This window comes from Mobula birostris, chromosome 3, assembly GCF_030028105.1.
Source record: "Mobula birostris isolate sMobBir1 chromosome 3, sMobBir1.hap1, whole genome shotgun sequence".
In the NCBI taxonomy this organism is placed as follows: Eukaryota; Metazoa; Chordata; class Chondrichthyes; order Myliobatiformes; family Myliobatidae; genus Mobula; species Mobula birostris.
Window position 1 is genome coordinate 80,600,380 of NC_092372.1, and position 17,620 is coordinate 80,617,999.

The following is a 17,620-nucleotide window of genomic DNA, read 5'->3' on the forward strand; positions in this document are numbered from 1 at the left end:
GCAATTGTGGAAAGAGGTATGGAATTATTGCTTTAGGCCAACAACTCTACATCAAACTGACAGATCTGCCAACAGCCTCATGCTCAAGGTTTTGCTGGTTTGATGAAGATGCTGTAATTCAGAAGCAGTTACCTCTAATGCAGTAAATGACAGCATTGGGTATTTTGTCAGGTGTCCCAAAAAAAAAAGCATATGATAAAAATCTTCAGCCTGAAATGTTACAAGATATTAATTGCTTCTCTTTCCTCAGATGCTGCCTGTCATGTACTTCCATTGTTTTGCTTTTTAATTTCACTTGGAGACTGCTTTTTGGGCATAAATCTCCTGGGAAAATATCCTCCAGCTCTAGAAGAATGTCACCAGGCAGCAGAGGGTAAATTATGAATGGGGTTATGAATGTTGCAGTTTTACTCAAAGGGAGAAATGGAAGTAATTCCACTTCCCATTAACTGCTGCCTCCTTTCTCCTTCATCCACCCTATCACACTATTGCATGCTTTCCAATCTCCCAATCGACAAGTCAGGCGCTGAAGTTACAGATGAAGCAGCCTTTGGCATAGCCTTCAAGGGTTGCAAAGCCGACATGTTGGCCAATAATATCACAGAATCACTTGGAGACATTCTGATCCTGTTGTTCCTGCTGCACCAATCCTCACTGTTGTGCAATGTTTTTAAGTAGCCAGCTCACCATAACCATTCTGGAGGTCCTGGTCAATGCATTTTGATGGGCACTCACAGAACTTTGCAGGTGTCTAAGGTTCATTTCAGCACATCAGTAATTTGTTCAGTAACCCATCTAGTGGCAACAAGGTGGTCATAAGTTCCATGCCATATTCTTTGGGATTCTGTAAGTGTCACAAAGCGTGTTTTAAACTTAAATTAATTATTTATTTCTAAGGAGCCATTCAGTAACTGCTTCTTTATATTTGAAGATATTTTACAACTTGGCCAATTGTATGATGAAAGAATTATGGTATCTATCTGGAATCTCTGGCATCCTACCTACATGGTTCTAGAGTGGAAGACTAAGAAGTTGCTGAACCTTCCTGGGCAATGATGAGTGTTTTCATTCTCGGTGATGTTTGTGATGGTGCCTAAAACCTGTGGCCATTTGGTTAGAATTGCATATCTAAGCATCTGCTCTTTCTTATGGGCTTCATTAGGAGCAAAGTTGATATAAAAACTGATTCTATGAGCTGGGCTATGCACGTCAATACTCACGTCCTTCTGCAGATGAGCAGTAGAGAGCATCCTAGCATGCTGCATCACTGCATGGTACAGAATCTGCACTGCGGCGGATAAAAAGGCTCTACAATGGGTAGTCAAAACTGCCCAAGACATCAGTGACATCAGTCAACCCACTATCAAGGACATGTGTATAGAATGGTGCTGGAATAAGGCCAGCAGTATCATGAAGGATCCTGCCTACTCTGCTCATGGACTGTTTGCCCCGCTCCCAGGGTGGAGGCTATAGCATCCATGCCAGGACCACAAGACTCAAAAACAGTTATTTTCCCCAAGCAGTAAGGCTGATCAACACCTCCACCCACTAACCCACCCCTCTACACCCTCCACCACCTCTACCCTATCATTTCCTGTCTGAGTCACCTTATGTACAGACACTCCTGTACAATCAATTGACACGTACCCATGACGGGTTAAAGAACCACCAGAAATGGAAAACACCTTGGAGTCCAGTATCACTATTAACTACTGGTACTTATTACTAACTACGCAATACAGTAATATAACTGCAGATAAATCAAACAGATTAGCAATGATTATATATAAGTAAGTATATCAATAAGTGTGGAAAATATGAAAACCAAGCTTCTTCAAGTCTAGGGGTAAATAGATACAGTCTTATGATGAGTAAAGTTCAGTTCAGTTCATGGTATTGAGTTGAGTAGCGAAGGAGAGAGAGAGGGAGAGATTTGAGTTTTCAGGTGAGCTGACGCCGTCGATCTTCCCGTTGTCCTCCGAAATCCTTTAGAAATCACCGACTGTGACCACAACAAAAGAGGACTGTTCTTCTGTGGTGGAGCTATCAACCTGGGCAAGGGTTGGACACACAAATAACTCCCCACCGGTCACACCTTCTCCACACTGCGAGAGCCACTGATCGATCCTCCAAAACCCACTTTTTCTGTGGGCACAACACAGCTCATTCAGTGTCCCAAAACTATGTGTCTGAGGTCTATCATCTGACCTTCTGTTTATCTCCCCATGCTGAATACCAGCTGCCACTCAAACAGCTCCTTCCTTCTCTGTCTGTAAGAATTTCCAAGCAGGCAACGTCCTTGTAGAAATGTAAACACACTGTGAGCAGTCTTCGTCTCTCTCTCTCTCTCTCTTAAAACAAGATGTCAGTGTTAAATCTCTCTTTCTCTCTCTCTCTCTCTCTCTCTCTCTCTCTCTCTCTCTCTCTCTCTCTCTCTCTCTCTCTCTCTCTCTCTTCCTCTCTCTCTCGCTTGTGCTCTCTCTGTCTCTCACGCACTTACTCAAAGCACAGTTCATAGGGGTAATTCAGGACCCCGTTACACAATCTATATATATAAGCTATCTTATGTGCTTAGATTTATGGTGAGTTTTTTTTTTACTTTGCCTTCTTTATTGTGTGCTTTTGTGCTGCGTCGGATCTAGAGTAGCAATTATTTTGTTCTCCTTTACACTTGTGTAATGGAAATGACATTATACAATCTTGAATTGTGAAGTCACAAGTACAAGAAAATCTGCAGAAGCTGGAAATCCAAGCAGCATACACAAAATGCTGGAGGAACTCAGTAAGTCAGACAGCAGTCAAGAGTAAACAGTTGGCTTTTCAGGCCGAGACCTTTCATCAGGACTGGAAATAAAAACGATGAGATCAGAGTAAGAAGGTTGGGGGAGGGAAGGAAGAAGTACAAGATGGGAGGTGATTTGTGAAACTGAGAGAGTGGGAGGGCTGAAGTAAAGAGCCAGGAAATTGGTTGGTGAAAGAGGTAAAAGGCTAGAGGAAGGGGAATCTGATAGAAGAGGGTAGAAGACCAAGGAAGGAAGAGGAGGAGGAGGAGCACCAATGGGAAGTGATGGGCAGGTAAGGAAATAAGGTGGGAGGGACATGAGAATGATGAAGGGGGGGCGGGGTAATTGCCAGAAGTTTGAGAAATCAATGTTTGTGCCATCAGGCTGGAGGCTACCTAAACGGAATATAAGGTGATGCTCCTCCAACCCGACTGTGGCCTCATCGTGGCAGTAGAGGAGGCCATGGGCTGAAGTAGAATTGAAATAGGTGGCTACCTGGAGATCCCAATTTTTCTGCCAGATGGAGTGTAGTTGCTGATTGAAGTGGTCTCCCAATCTACATCGGGACTCATTAATGTACAGGAGGTCACACCTGGAGCACTGGATACAATAGATAACTCCAACAGACTCAGAGGTGAAGTGTTGCCTCACCTGGAAGAAATGTTTGAAGCTTTGAATGGTAGTGAGGGAGGAGGTGGAGGGACAGGTATAACACTTGTTCCTCTTGCAAGGATAAGTACCAGGAGGGACATCAGTGGGAATGGACGAGTGGACAAGGGAGTTGTTTAGGGAGCGATCCCTGCGGAAAATGGAAAGTTGTGAGGGGAGGGGATTGAAGAGAGATGTGCTTGATGGTGGGATCCCGTTGGAGATGGTGGAAGTTAAAGACAATTACGTGCATCCCTCTGCTTCTACCTTTTCATATGTACAGCTGCAGAACTGTGAGTATAAGGATAACATACTCCTAGTAGTCATCTTGTTTCTCACCTAAGATGCCAAGTGATCCCTTGTTGGTGGTACCCATGCTGATAGTGATAAATCAGAGCTTCAGGATGCAGATCAAAGCCGTAAACGCGCAATGTGTGCAAGATTTCATCTCATGCAATGTGAATTAATCTTTTCAAATAGGCAACTTGGAAAATGGCAGAGAGTGCTGGTTATCTAAACAGCCAAGGGCCTTCATAAATTAGCAGAATTGATCTTCAGGAACCCTCACTTTTTATTAAAAAATTGAAAATAGTTCGATTCGTTCACATGTGGAAGATCACAATTATGAAATATGAAATTCATATTTGTCTAAATACGATTTCTAAATATTTAAATTTGTGGTTTTTTTTCTCTCAGGTTAAGTACCCTTGTTCTAGGGGGAGATTCTGGTTTCATTGAATTATATGCATATGGAATGTACAAGATTGCAACTGTAACGCAAGTATGACAGTTTTTGTACTTAAATAATTATATGAAAGTAGAACTAGATTCTGATTCTAGATACTGCCTGGTGGTCAGGTGCAAAGCACAGCACCAGCACAGATTGGAGTGTTATTTTAGAATATGTTGCATTTGAATTGTGGAAATTCTTCAAATACATTAGGCATAAGACTTTATTAAGGAGCTTCTGTTGGAGTCCTTTCAGTGGCTATAAAGTATCCAGCTTCAATCACTGTCCCACATACTTTGCACAGGAAAGAAATGACGTGAAAATTGAAAATCAAAAAATAACTACAGATGCTGGAAATCACAAACAAAAAGGGAAATTCACAGAAACACTAAACAGGCCAGCTCAGGAAAGAGAAACAGAGTTAATATTTCAAGTTGAAGATTCTTCTTCAGAATTTCTGGTGAATGGTCTTGAACCTGAAATATCAACAGTGTTTCTGCAATGCTGCATGAATTGTGTATTATCTGCTTCCATCTTGCCTATCTTTTAAAATTTAGTTTTGTAATTGCTTCTCAAAATCTGTACCCCTTCTCAAAACCAGAAGAAAAAATGAGGTGAGAAAGCAAATAAAGGCACTCACTGTGTATAATTAAGCACAGACATTCTGCCATGTTAATGAATCATGGCTTCTTCCAACTGTTTTTTTGCCCAGAAGATTAAGCAGTTCCTAGGCATGAACAACGAAAAAGAACCATGTGGAATCTTAGTTTTTATTAGGTGGTAATAATAATAATATAACTTTCAGGAAATTTAAGGTTCAGTATTAATTTAACATCTGTTTTGCAATAATTACTGAATAAACTGATTTTCATTTTTTAACCACCATTGCTACTGGCAACTTTTAAGTTCTTCCCTTCATCTGTACTTTAACAACATGTAATTTCACCTTGCTGCACCCCAATATTGCATCTGAGGTATCTACTAGGTATCTGTAACTGATCCTTCAGTTGCCCTGACTGAGTACACTGCTGACTCGTCTTTCTCCTTTGCAAAACTCAGCCCATCTGTTGTCTGTATCGTAGCTCATGCCATGTCCCGTTAGGCCATCACTTGTACCTGCTGAGACGCACCTGTATTAGTTAAAATCCTCAATCATGTTTTTAAATCTTCACATGGCCCACCCTTCTATCAACCCCTTTAACATGATGTTCGCCAAAGTATTTGTGCTCATTTAATTCTAGGTTTTGTTCATTACTGAATTTAACCATCCCATCCTAAGTAGCTGAGGCTTCAGCTGCTGTAACCCTACACTGTAATTTTCTCTGTCTGTTACTTCCTTTAAGATGCTCTTTAAAATCTACTTCACTCAGAAAGCTTTTGGTCATTCATCCTTATGTATCATTGAGAAGCTTGTCATCAAATTTTGCTTTCAGTATTCAGATATAAAGAGCAATTGGCTTCTAGATGGCAAAGGGTATACCCAAAATATAACTTTATTCTAATTCAAATAGCTATGAATACTGTATGTCAGTAGAATAAGACGTAAACAGCCAAAGATTATTTTCTGAAGTATAAAACAGCACTTGCCAGACTTGCTTCAGTACAGTTTTGCGAAAATGTTTGACAGCCACATAAATATGCAGTGATACCAAAGCAGTCAGGATCAGAAGGATAGAAAGGGCATCAAACCACAGCAAGAAAATCAATGCTATGTACAGGAAACTGGTCCATTTTACCTACTGATTTACCTACTAAAATGCTTTTGATTTTTTTTGTTTGAATATTGAAATATTATCTAAGAATATACCAAGACCACTCTTAGCGGAATATATTAGAATCAGGATTAATATCATTGCCATATGTCATGAAATTTGTTGTTTTGCTGCAGCAATATATTGCAATTCATAGTAATAAATACAATAAATTAGAGTAAGTAAATATAAAAAATTAAGTAATTAGAAAATATAGAAAACCTACAACACAATACAGGCCCTTCGGCCCACAAAGTTGTGCCAAACATGTCCCTACCTTAGAAATTACTAGACTTACCCATAGCCCTCTATTTTTCTAAACTCCATGTGTTACATGCTCAAGGAGATTTTTTTTTGGTGAGAATGATGTAATGGAGGTCACCTGATGTGATTTTCCCCCAGATATGAGGTCACGTGATGACATGTGCCCCGTGACTATATAAGGGTCGACTGAGGTGACACAGTAGGTTTTTGAATTTGTAGATTTCCAGGTAGAACGTGTTGTGCCTCCGTTTCTGTTGCACGTTTGTTTTTATGACGCAGTTTCATTTTTAAAATGGAAGGTGCGTTCTCTTACAAGATATTGCATTTGGACTGGAAATTTGTGGCTGCAAGTGCCAATTTACTCAATTCCGACAGTTTTGAAGGGAGAGTGAAGAATTCATCAAAGTGAAGCATCGAGAGAAGTCGGCATCGTTTGGCAGTTTAATAAAGGATCGACCTTATTGAGTCTTCGTTGAGGAGAACCTGCATTGAGATAACTCTTGCAATAGCGCAATGAGTTCATGCAAAAAGGGTCTCTCTCTCTCTCTCTCTCTAAAAGAATTTAAGGTCAGTTGACTTAAGCTGTTTATTTTCGGCATCGGGAATCTTGTGGACAGAACCGGCAGTAAAGGTGCGTCGGTGAAGAAATCCTTCTCCAGAGAAGTCTCTCCCAATTGAATGCGTAAAACTGTTGGACTTTTGAAGTTATCGCTTTAAGAACTATATCTGACTGTATCGCTTTAAGAACTGTTTTCGCATTTAACGCTTTAAGAACCAGAGCCAAGTGGAGTTGATGAACGGCTGCGTACCTGTTTAACCTCCGGTTTAAGTTTTCCTTTTTGTTTTTTTTTCTCTTATCGCTTATATGTGTTTAATAAATGTTTGGTTGTTTTCATAAAACCTGTCTCGATTAATATTGTTGCCAGTTACGTAACACATGTACCTATCTAAAAGTCACTCTAAGACCTTATTGTATCCGCCTCCACCACCATTGCCGGCAGCCCATTCCATGCACTCACCACTCTCTGAGTTAAAAACTTACCCCTGAAATCTCCTCTGTACCTGCTTTCCAACACCTTAAACCTGTGTCCTCTTGCGGCAACCATTTCAGCCCTGGGAAAAAGCCTCTGACTATCCACACGATCAATGCCTCTAGTAGTGCAAAATGAGAGGGGAAAAAACACTGAGGAAGTGTTCATGGGTTCTTTGTCCATTCAGAAGTCTGATGTTGGAAGGGAAGAAGCTCTTCCTGAAATGTTGAGTATTTGAGTATGTTGAGTACAGGAGTTTCATACTCCTGTATCTCCTCCTTGATAGTAGCATTGAGAATACGGCATATCCTGGGTGATGGAGTTCACAATGATGGATGCTACCTTTTTGAGGCATCGCCTTTTGAAGGTGTCCTCAATGCTGGAGAGGCCAGTGCCCATGACTGATTTTACAAATTTCTGCAGCTTTTTCCAATCCTGTGCAGCGCCCCTCTGTACCAGATGGTGATGCAACCACTTAAAATGCTCTCCACAGTACACTGCAGAAATTGCAAGTCTTTGGGGACATACCAATTCTCCTCAAACTCCTAAGAGCTGCTGTCGTGCCTTCTTGTATCAGTATGTTGGGCCCAGGATAGAGACTTTGAGATGTTGACATGCAGGATCATGTACCTGTGTTGGAGATGAGAATTTTCATGGGAAAGAAATTATGGAGTCTAGTGAGCATGCAGCTAATGAGATTTGAATTAGTTAAAAATATTTTTCATGATTCTTGAGAGAAGGCTTTGCATCTTTAGTTAAAAGATGAATAGTGAGATGTAATAAAGTGTTACGCTTAAACATGATTTTGATTTTCCCCTACAGATTGCAGGCCGATGTTTGGGACTTTGCTTATCCAGTGATTTAAAATCATTGTCTGTAGTAACAGAGGTTCAGCTATCCAAAGAACCAGAGCCAATTATCAGCTATTTTCAGGTAGGATTTCCTGAACTTAGGTCAAAAAATGTATAATCTTGGTTTAGTATTGTATGATTAATGTAACAAATGTTGCAAGTAAGTCCTGCTGAAAGGTTTCGGTCCGAAATGTCGACTGTGTTTTTTTCCATAAACGTTGCCTGGCCTGCTGAGTTCCTCCAACATTTTGTGTGTATTGCTTGGATTTCCAGCATCTATAGATTTTCTGTTGTTTGCAAATAAGTCTGAATGGTTTGACAAATGCGTTTTAAAAAATGCCCCTTGACTGTTGTTTTGAGTATAAATTCACTAATCTGTTTGAGCTTGCAATAAGTTAGAACTTTTTTTGCAAACATCATAGTAGGAGTAGTAACATTGAAACAAAATGTTAGCTTTATAATAAAAGGTCTCATCTTTTGTTTATACAGTTAGATACCACCTTACTGTCAGATTGTTTGCCTGAGGTTACTCGGATGGCCCGGAAGTTCACTCATATTTCAACACTCCTCCAGGTACAGTCCAAAGTTCCAAGCTTGAATTATAACAGATCAACACATAAGATTAATTATTTCATTATATTTGATTGTCTTTGTGTCCAGATTTTTCTTGTTTTATGCCTGAACTTGTCTTTTTAATTGCCAGTGACCTTTCACTGATATATGACATTGGCATTGGCTAGTTCACTGGGCTCATCTGTCAGATAATGAGGAGCCAAAAAAACTTCTACTAATTTTCAATACTAAGACTTTTTTTCTGAGTTCTCCGCCCAGAGAACAGCAACAATCTCTTCTCCACTAATGAGAGAGAGCAGAGAGCACGCATTTTGCTGAGTACAGAGCCTTCGACAGCTGATCCGGTGTTCCTGAGGTTCAGTTTTCTTCCATGACATTTCATTTGCCGGCACTGGCTTAGAATCAACCTGTCTACATGTCCGGAAAACCAAAGGCATGCTCATCTTCGAGGCCATGCCCTCGGAATATCAAAAAGCGGCCGGTCATGAGCCACCAGGAGCAGTCCCACCACTGCAAAAAACTGAAGTCTGAGTGTAACTCCAGGTCATGGTCTTCAACAGAACCTCATCTACCCTGAAAAGAAAAAAAGAGAGGCGTCAAAGGTAGAAATTAAACTATTTTCATAGATGAACACAAAGGAGTCACCATTGAGCACCATCAAATTATATGTCAATTCTTCCCTAAGTAGGAATTTCCCAACGGAATCCAGGTTAGTGATGCAAACTAGAAAGTATTGCCTCCATAGGCAAGGTTCTCATTGAAAAAATGTTGACAGTTTAGTTTGTTAACTAAATCACTGACATCAGCATTCCTGAAGCCTTTGGTTTGTTGAAGCTCTTGAAGTTTCCTTCATGTGATCTGTCAAAACAGATAGTGATGAATGAGGGTGTTTTATTTACAATAGTCTACCAGAAATGTGAAGAAGATTCTGAATTGTTTCATTATAATGACTTAACTCATGCTAGCAATGTAACCTGCAAATGCAATCTGCTTGATAAATTGGCTCAAGCAGAGCTTGCTGCCATGTGTGTTGTCAGCAATAGTTATTGATAACATGGAGACTTGGGGCTACATTTGAAGAATTAAATCTTCTGTGTCCAAGTTGAAATTTTTTTGCCAGTCTGGATATTTTATGTAGCAGTAGATCACAGCTTCAAGTTAAAGTTGTGAGGAGAGAAAAATAATCCATTACCAAACACCACAATATTATGGAAAAGTTGAAATATATTGATATGATTACTGTTATAAAGTTAATAGTGCTAAACCTGGAAAGAAACAAAAAATAAAAAGGATATTGCTTAATAGTTCATTTCAGAAATATTAAGTTTATTAAACTGGAAAACTTTTAATAGACCAATAGATAAATAAATTTTTTGAGTTGTATTGAATCTTATAAAGCAGAAAACTACCTTCAGTTCTTATTCAAAAAAAATCACTGTTGGTCTCATTGCACCTTTCCAAAAAGGATAAGGAAGCCACAAGCCAAGGTTAATGCAAAATCAAAGTTCTGTCAGTATTGGAAATTTGAAATCAATCAAAAATTTCCTGGAAATATTCAGCAGGTCAAACAGCATCTGTGAAAGTAGAAACCTAATTAATGTTTTGGGTCAATGAGCCTTCATCAAATTTCACCAGGATTACTGCTCTCAGGGAATAATCATTTGAAGCTTTGTGAAAGCTATAATAGATTTAAGCTCTCATGTGATAGCTTCCAATTGCTAAAATGTGCAGTTAAGTATATTGTTAGAATTAGATTATGAGGACACTCAGTCCTCGTTTATTGTCATTTAGAAATGTATGCATTAAAAAATAATTCAATGTTCCTCCAGAATGATATCACAAGAAACACAGGACAAACCAAGACTAAAACTGACAAAACCACATAATTATAACATATAGTTACAACAGTGCAAAACAATATGGTAATTTGATAAAGAGCAGACCATGGGCACAATTAAAAAAGTCTCAAAGTCCCGATAGCCTCGTCATCTCATGCAGATGGTAGAAGGGAGAAACTCTCCCTACCATGAACCTCCAAGTGCCGCAGACTTGCCGATGCAGCACCATTGGAAGCACCCGACCGCAGCAGACTCTGAGTCCGTACAAAAACTTTGAGCGTCCGACCAGCCCTCTGACACAGCCATCCTCTGCCGAGCGCTTCGACCCCGCCCCGGCCGCCAAGCAACAAGCAAAGCCGAGGACTCGGGGCCTTCCCCTCTGGAGATTCTGGATCACACAGTAGCAGCAGCAGCGAAGCAGACATTTCAGAAGTTTCACCAGATATTCCTCCATGCTCTCACGTCCGTCTCCATCAAATCAGGATTGTGCACGGCACCCTACTTGATAAATAACAGACATCACAACCGGAGTCTTATGGTCTTTGGCCCACCATATCCTTGACAACCATCAATTTCCCATTTAGCAACACTTGCCCTGTAGTCTTCTGTGCCCAGGTAATTCAAGCACTTATCTAGATACCTTTCACATGCTGAGAGTAGCTTCTACCACACATTCAGGAAGTCCATTTCAGATTCCAACCACCTGTGTGAAACCATTCTTCAGATTCCTTCTGATGTTTCTTCTCTTCACCTTAAATCTATTTCCCCTAGCTTTGATACCTCAGTTATGGAAAATATTTTCTGCCCCCTCTGTACCCCTCATAATTTTGTATACCTCAATCAGGTCCCCCCCTTAGCCTCCTCTGCATGAAGGAAAACAAACCTGGCATATTCAGAATCTCCTCATCCGTGAAATGTTTTATTAAACTGTACCATAATTCTACTTTTATATGTTGTAGTTATTAAGGTTATTGTTCTATATTCCTGTTTATCAACATGTTCCTGCAATCTTCAGCGATCCTTGGATTTGTACCCTAAGACTCCTCTGTTCATCAGTATTCGCTATGGTCCAATCATTCATGGTGTATGCACGTATACACGCACACGCACGCACTGGTATATACATACACACAGTGGTTTCCTCCATGGTGTCCTTCTAGGAACACCTTGCTTGTTTAGTATTGTTCTTATAGTGGACAAGTAAACAGAGACTTTAGCAAGTTCCAGAGATTTCTGCAGGTCTTTTGCTGTTACCTTTGGATTCTTTTCCACCTTCTTCAGCACTGCATATTGTGCTCTTGGTGTGATCTTTGCAGGATGCCCACTCCTAGGGAGAGTAGCAACAGTACTGAATTTCCTCCACTTATAGATGATTTCTCTTACTGTGGACTGATGAACACTCAGGTCTTTAGAAATGATTTTGTAACCTTTTCCAGCTTCATACATCTCTACAGTTTTTGTAACGTCTTCTGGAAGTTGTTTTGATCGATGCATGGTGCACGTAAACAGATCTTTTTTGAGAAGGGCAGGGTCTGTCAGTAACCTGACTTTGTATGTGTTTTTTATAGTGCAGGACACCGCTACAATACACACCTCCAATCTCATCTCATTGATTGGAACACCTGACTCCAAATAGCTTTTGTAAAGGCATTACCCCAGAGGTTCACATACTTTTTTGAACCTAGACTGATTGTTTAAATGGAGCACTCAGTATTGACAAGAAGTACTATGGTTTGTGTGTTACTAGTTTAGGAAGATTGTGTTTGTCTATTATTGCAACTTAGATGAAGATCAGACCACATTTTATGAGTAATTAATGCAGAAAACCAGGTATAGAAACATAGAAGTATAGAAATATACAGCACATTACAGGCCCTTCGGCCTACAATGTTGTGCCAACCATGTAACCTATTCGAGAAACTGCCTAGAATTTCCCTACTGCATAGTCCTCTATTTTTCTAAGCTCCATGTACCTATCTGAGAGTCTTTTAGAAGACCCTATTGTATCCGCCTCTACCACCTTTGCTGGCAGTGCTGTCCACGCACCCACCACTCTCTGTGTGAAAAACTTACTTCTGCCATCCCCCTTATACCTACTTCCAAGCACCTTAAAACTATGCCCCATCATGTTGGCCATTTCAGCCCTGGGAAAAAGCCTCTGGCTATCCACATGATCAATGCCTCTCAGCATCTGATACACCTCTATCTGGTCACCTCTCATCCTCCGTTGCTCCAAGGAGAAAAGGCCAAGTACACTCAACCTATTCTTATAAGGCATGCTCTCCAATCCAGGCAACATCCTTGTAAATTTCCTATGAACTCTCCATAGAATCTACATCCTTCCTTTAATGAGGTGACCAGAACTGAACACGTGGGGTCTACCTATGGTCTTGTATAGCTGTAACATTACGTCACAGCTGTTGAACTCAATCCCACAGTTGATGAATGCCAACACACCATTTGGCCTCTTAACAACACTGTCAAGGCTGGACATGGACCCCAAGATCTTGCTGATCCTCTACACTGCCAGAAGTCTTACCATTAATATTATATTCTGTCTTCAAACTTGACCTTCCAAAATGAACCACTTCACACTTATTTGGGTTGAACTCCATCTGCCGCTTCTCAGCCCAGTTCTGCATCCTATCGATGTCGCGCTATAACCTCTGACAACCCTCCAGACTATCCACAACACTCCCAACTTTTGTGTCATCAGCAATCTTACTAACCCATCCAGGTCATTTATAAAAATCACAAAGAGGAGGCACCCCAAAACAGATCCCTGCAGAACACCACTGGTCACTGCCCTCCATGCAGAATGCGAACCATTCACAACCACACTTTGCCTTCTGTGGGCAAGCTAATTTGGATTCACAAAGCAAGTTCTCCTTGGATCCCATGCCTCATTACCTTTTGAGTGAACCTCGCATGGGGAACCTTATCAAATGCCTTACTGAAATCCATATACACTACATTTCCTGGTATATTTTCATCAATGTGTTTTGTTACATCCTCAAAAAATTCAGTCAGGTTCGTAAGGCATGACCTGCCCTTGACAAAGCCATGCTGACTATCCCTAATCAGATTATGTCCCTCCAAATGCTCATAAATCCTGCCCCTCAGAATCTTCTCCAACAACTTGCCAACCACTGAAGTAAGACCCATTGGTCTGTAATTTTCTGGGTTATCTCTACTCCCTTTCTTGAACAAGGGAACAAAGTTTGCAACCTTCCAATCCTCTGGTACTTCTCACATCTGTATTGTTGATGCAAAGATCATCACCAGAGGCTCAGCAATCTCCTCCCTCTCTTCCCACAGTAGCCTGGGGTTTATCTCGTCCGGTCCCAGCAACTTATCTAACTTAATACCTTTCAAAAGCTCCAGTACATCTTCTTTCTTAATGTCTGTACACTCAACTGTGTCAGTCCACTGTAAGTCATCCCCACAATTGTCAAGGTCCTTTTCACTGGTGAATACTGAAGCAAAGTATTCATTAAGTACCTCTGCTACCTCCTCTGGCTCTATGCACATGCTTCCACTCTCACTCCTGATTGGTCCTATTCCCACACAGCTCATCCTCTTGCTCTTCACATACTTGTAGAATGCCTTGGGGTTTTCCTTAATCCTGCTTGCCAAGGCCTTCCATGGTCCTTTCTAGTTCTCCTAATTTCATTCTTGAGCTCCTTCCTGGCACCCTTAAAATTTTCTAGAGCTCTAGCAGTACTGAGTTTCATGAACCTTTCGTAAGCTTTTCTTCTTAACCAGATTTGCTACATCCTTTCTACACCAGCGGTCCCTGGTACCGTGCCGCAGAGCATGTGCTACCGGGCCGTGAGGAAACGATATGAGTCAGCTGCACCTTTCCTCATTCCCTGTCACACAGTGTTGAACTTGAACATAGGGTTGCCAACTGTCCCATATTTGCTGGGACATCCCGTATGTTGGGCTAAATTGGTTTGTCCCATATTTCCCCCCGCTAAGGTAGAGCGTTCCTATGAAACCTTTCGTGCTGAAATAGGGAAAAGCAAAAAAGCAATTACCATTAATTTATATGGGAAAAAATTTTGAGCGTTCCCAGACCCAAAAAATAACCTAACAAATATTACCAAATAACACATAAAACCGAAAATAAATAACACTAACATATAGTAAAAGCAGGAATGATATGATAAATACACAGCCTATATAAAGTAGGAATAATGTATGTACAGTATAGTCGGGAAGATGAAGGCAAAACCGATTTGTGGGGGAAAATCGGCACGTACGCGCATGCGCACATCACATGCACACGACACACATGCGCACACAGGTGCCTGTGCAAGGCTTCATGGTCATTGTAGTCTTTCCTGGAGTAAAGTGTCCCGGGATTTGACTGCTACTTTTGTCCCTTATTTGGGAGTGACATAGTTGACGACCCTAACTGTAAAAGACATGTTGAGGTGAGTTTAACCCTACTTGAGCACCCCAACCCCACCCCCCGGGTGGGCCGGTCCGCAAGAATATTGTCAATATTAGACCGGTCCACAGTGCAAAAAAGTTTGGGGACCCCTGTTCTACACCATGGTTCTTTAACCCTACCCATCCTTTCCCTGCCTCAATGGAACATACCTATGTAGAACGCCATGCAAATGTTCCCTGAATATTTGCCACATTTCTGCCATGCATTTTCTTGAGAACATCTGCTCCCAACTTATGTTCCAAAGTTCCTGCCTAATAGCATCATATTTCCGTGTACCCCAATTAAATGTTTTCCCAAATTGCCTGCTCCTTCCCTGCCCAGCGCTATGGTAAAGGAGATAGAGTTGTGATCACTACCTCCAAAATGCTCTCCCACCAAGAGATCTGCCACCTGATCAGGTTCACTTCCCATTACCAGATCAAGTACAGCCTCTCTAGTTGGCTTATCGACATATTGTATCAGAAAACTTTCCTGAACACACCTAACAAACTCCACCCGATCTAAACCCCTTGTTCTAAGGAGATGCCAGTCAATATTAGGAAAGTTTAAATCACACATCACGACTACCCTATTATTATTGCACCAAATAGGTATTAGGTATTGCAAAGGGTTCACAAACTTTTTCTTGCAACTGTAAATATATGACAACTTCCTTAAAAAAAATTGAAGCTTATGCTAATAGATTTCAGTCATATCTCTGAATGGACTTCTGGCAAGTAAATCAAAGAGCGGTGTTTAAAGCAATGCTGTAACACAGCGGTCCCCAACCACCGGGCCGCAAAGCATGTGCTACTGGGCCGTGAGGAAATTATATGAGTCAACTGCACCTTTCCTTGTTCCCTGTCACGCACTGTTGAACTTGAACATAGGGTTGCCAACTGTCCCGTATTTGCCGGGACATCCCATATATTGGGCGAAATTGGTTTGTCCCATACGGGACCGCCCTTGTCCCGTATTTCCCCTGCTAAGGTAGAGCGTTCCTATGAAACCTTTCATGTCGAAATGGCGTGAAGCGAAGAAGCAATTACCGTTAATCTATATGGGAAAAATTTTTGAGCGTTCCCAGACCCAAAAAATAACCTAATAACTCATACCAAATAACACATAAAACCGAAAATAAATAACACTAACATATAGTAAAAGCAGGAATGATATGATCAATACACAGCCTATATAAAGTAGAAATAATGTATGTACAGTATAGTCGGGAAGATGAAGGCAAAACCGATTTGTGGGGGAAAATCGGCACGTACGCGCATGCGCACATCACATGCACACGACACACATGCGCACACAGGTGCCCACGCAAGGCTTCATGATCATGGTAGTCTTTCCCAGGGTAGAGTGTCCCGGGATTTGACTGCTACTTTTGTCCCTACTGGAACAACCCTCCTGGTTAGCCGGTCCGCAAGAATATTGTCAATATTAAACCGGTCCGCAGTGCAAAAAAGGTTGGGGGCCCCTGCTGTAACACAATGGATGGCCTTCACCAGCTCCTGCTCACTTGTTACTGTAATATTGGTTATATTACTACTTTACTCTAATTACTCTTTTTTTTTTAAATCATTAGTACCAAAAATTGTCATTGACCTGCATGTGTGAAGCTTGGGAAGATATTTTAATGCAAATGGACCTAAGGCTGACAAAGTTTGTGCAGGTTAGTATTGGCAAAAATCATTCTATTTCAGTTGTGTGGTGTGTTAAACAACAACCCCAAAAATCCCCTGGAACAAACTACTTGGCCTTGTTTATCTGTAATACAATATATTTTCAAGGTGTGACCCAAACATTACTGAAAACATGAAGGTGATTGCAATTAATTGATCACTGGAAGATCCGACTGTCCTCGGGGAGAATTGTGCAAAAACTAAAAGGCCCAACTGTGTGAATAACAAGTATCAGATCTATGTCACTATTTCACAAAAGATCTTTGTTTTTGCAACAAGTATGCGGCCAGGAAGAGTGTGTTGGTACCATTCAGTCAGTGAAGAGCGCTATGATTCGTATAAGTAAATCAAACTATGATATCCAGAGCCTTATCCCACCATGTGATCCATCACCATAATAGAGTTGGTGTAGGTTGGTATATGCTGTTCTTAACTGACTCTTTAAGCAAATCTGTGCAAGTCCCAAAAGTAATCCAAGAGGATAGAACAGGAGCCACACACATCAAAGTTGCTGGTGAACGCAGCAGGCCAGGCAGCATCTCTAAGAAGAGGTACAGTCGACGTTTCGGGCCGAGACCGTTCGTCAGGCTAACTGAAGGAAGAGCTAGTAAGAGATTTGAAAGTGGGAGGGGGAGGGGGAGATCCAAAATGATAGGAGAAGATAGAAGGGGGAGGGAGGGAGCCAAGAGCTGGACAGGTGATTGGCAAAAGGGATATGAGAGGATCATGCGACAGGAGGCCCAGGGAGAAAGAAAAAGGGGGGGGGGGACCCAGAGGATGGGCAAAGGGTATAGTCAGAGGGCAGAGGGAGAAAAAGGAGAGAGGGAGAGAAAGAATGTGTGTATATAAATAAATAATGGATGGGGTACGAGGGGGAGGTGGGGCATTAGCAGAAGTTAGAGAAGTCAATGTTCATGCCATCAGGTTGGAGACTACCCAGACGGAATATAAGGTGTTGTTCCTCCAACCTGAGTGTGGCTTCATCTTTACAGTAGAGGAGGCCGTGGATAGACATGTCAGAATGG

At 41.3% G+C, this 17,620-nt stretch overlaps 1 protein-coding gene across 3 annotated transcripts in view; it reads left to right on the forward strand.

The window, feature by feature from the left end:
* The window catches only part of anapc4 (anaphase promoting complex subunit 4), a 111,006-nt gene that overhangs the window by 29,664 nt on the left and 63,722 nt on the right, over positions 1 to 17,620 (forward strand). For all 3 annotated transcript variants that reach the window (XM_072252933.1, XM_072252934.1, XM_072252936.1), the window contains 4 exons: positions 4,128 to 4,212; positions 8,030 to 8,140; positions 8,548 to 8,631; positions 16,499 to 16,585. In XM_072252933.1, coding sequence (XP_072109034.1) covers positions 4,128 to 4,212; positions 8,030 to 8,140; positions 8,548 to 8,631; positions 16,499 to 16,585 — 367 coding nt within the window. The remainder of the gene's footprint in view (positions 1 to 4,127; positions 4,213 to 8,029; positions 8,141 to 8,547; positions 8,632 to 16,498; positions 16,586 to 17,620) is intronic.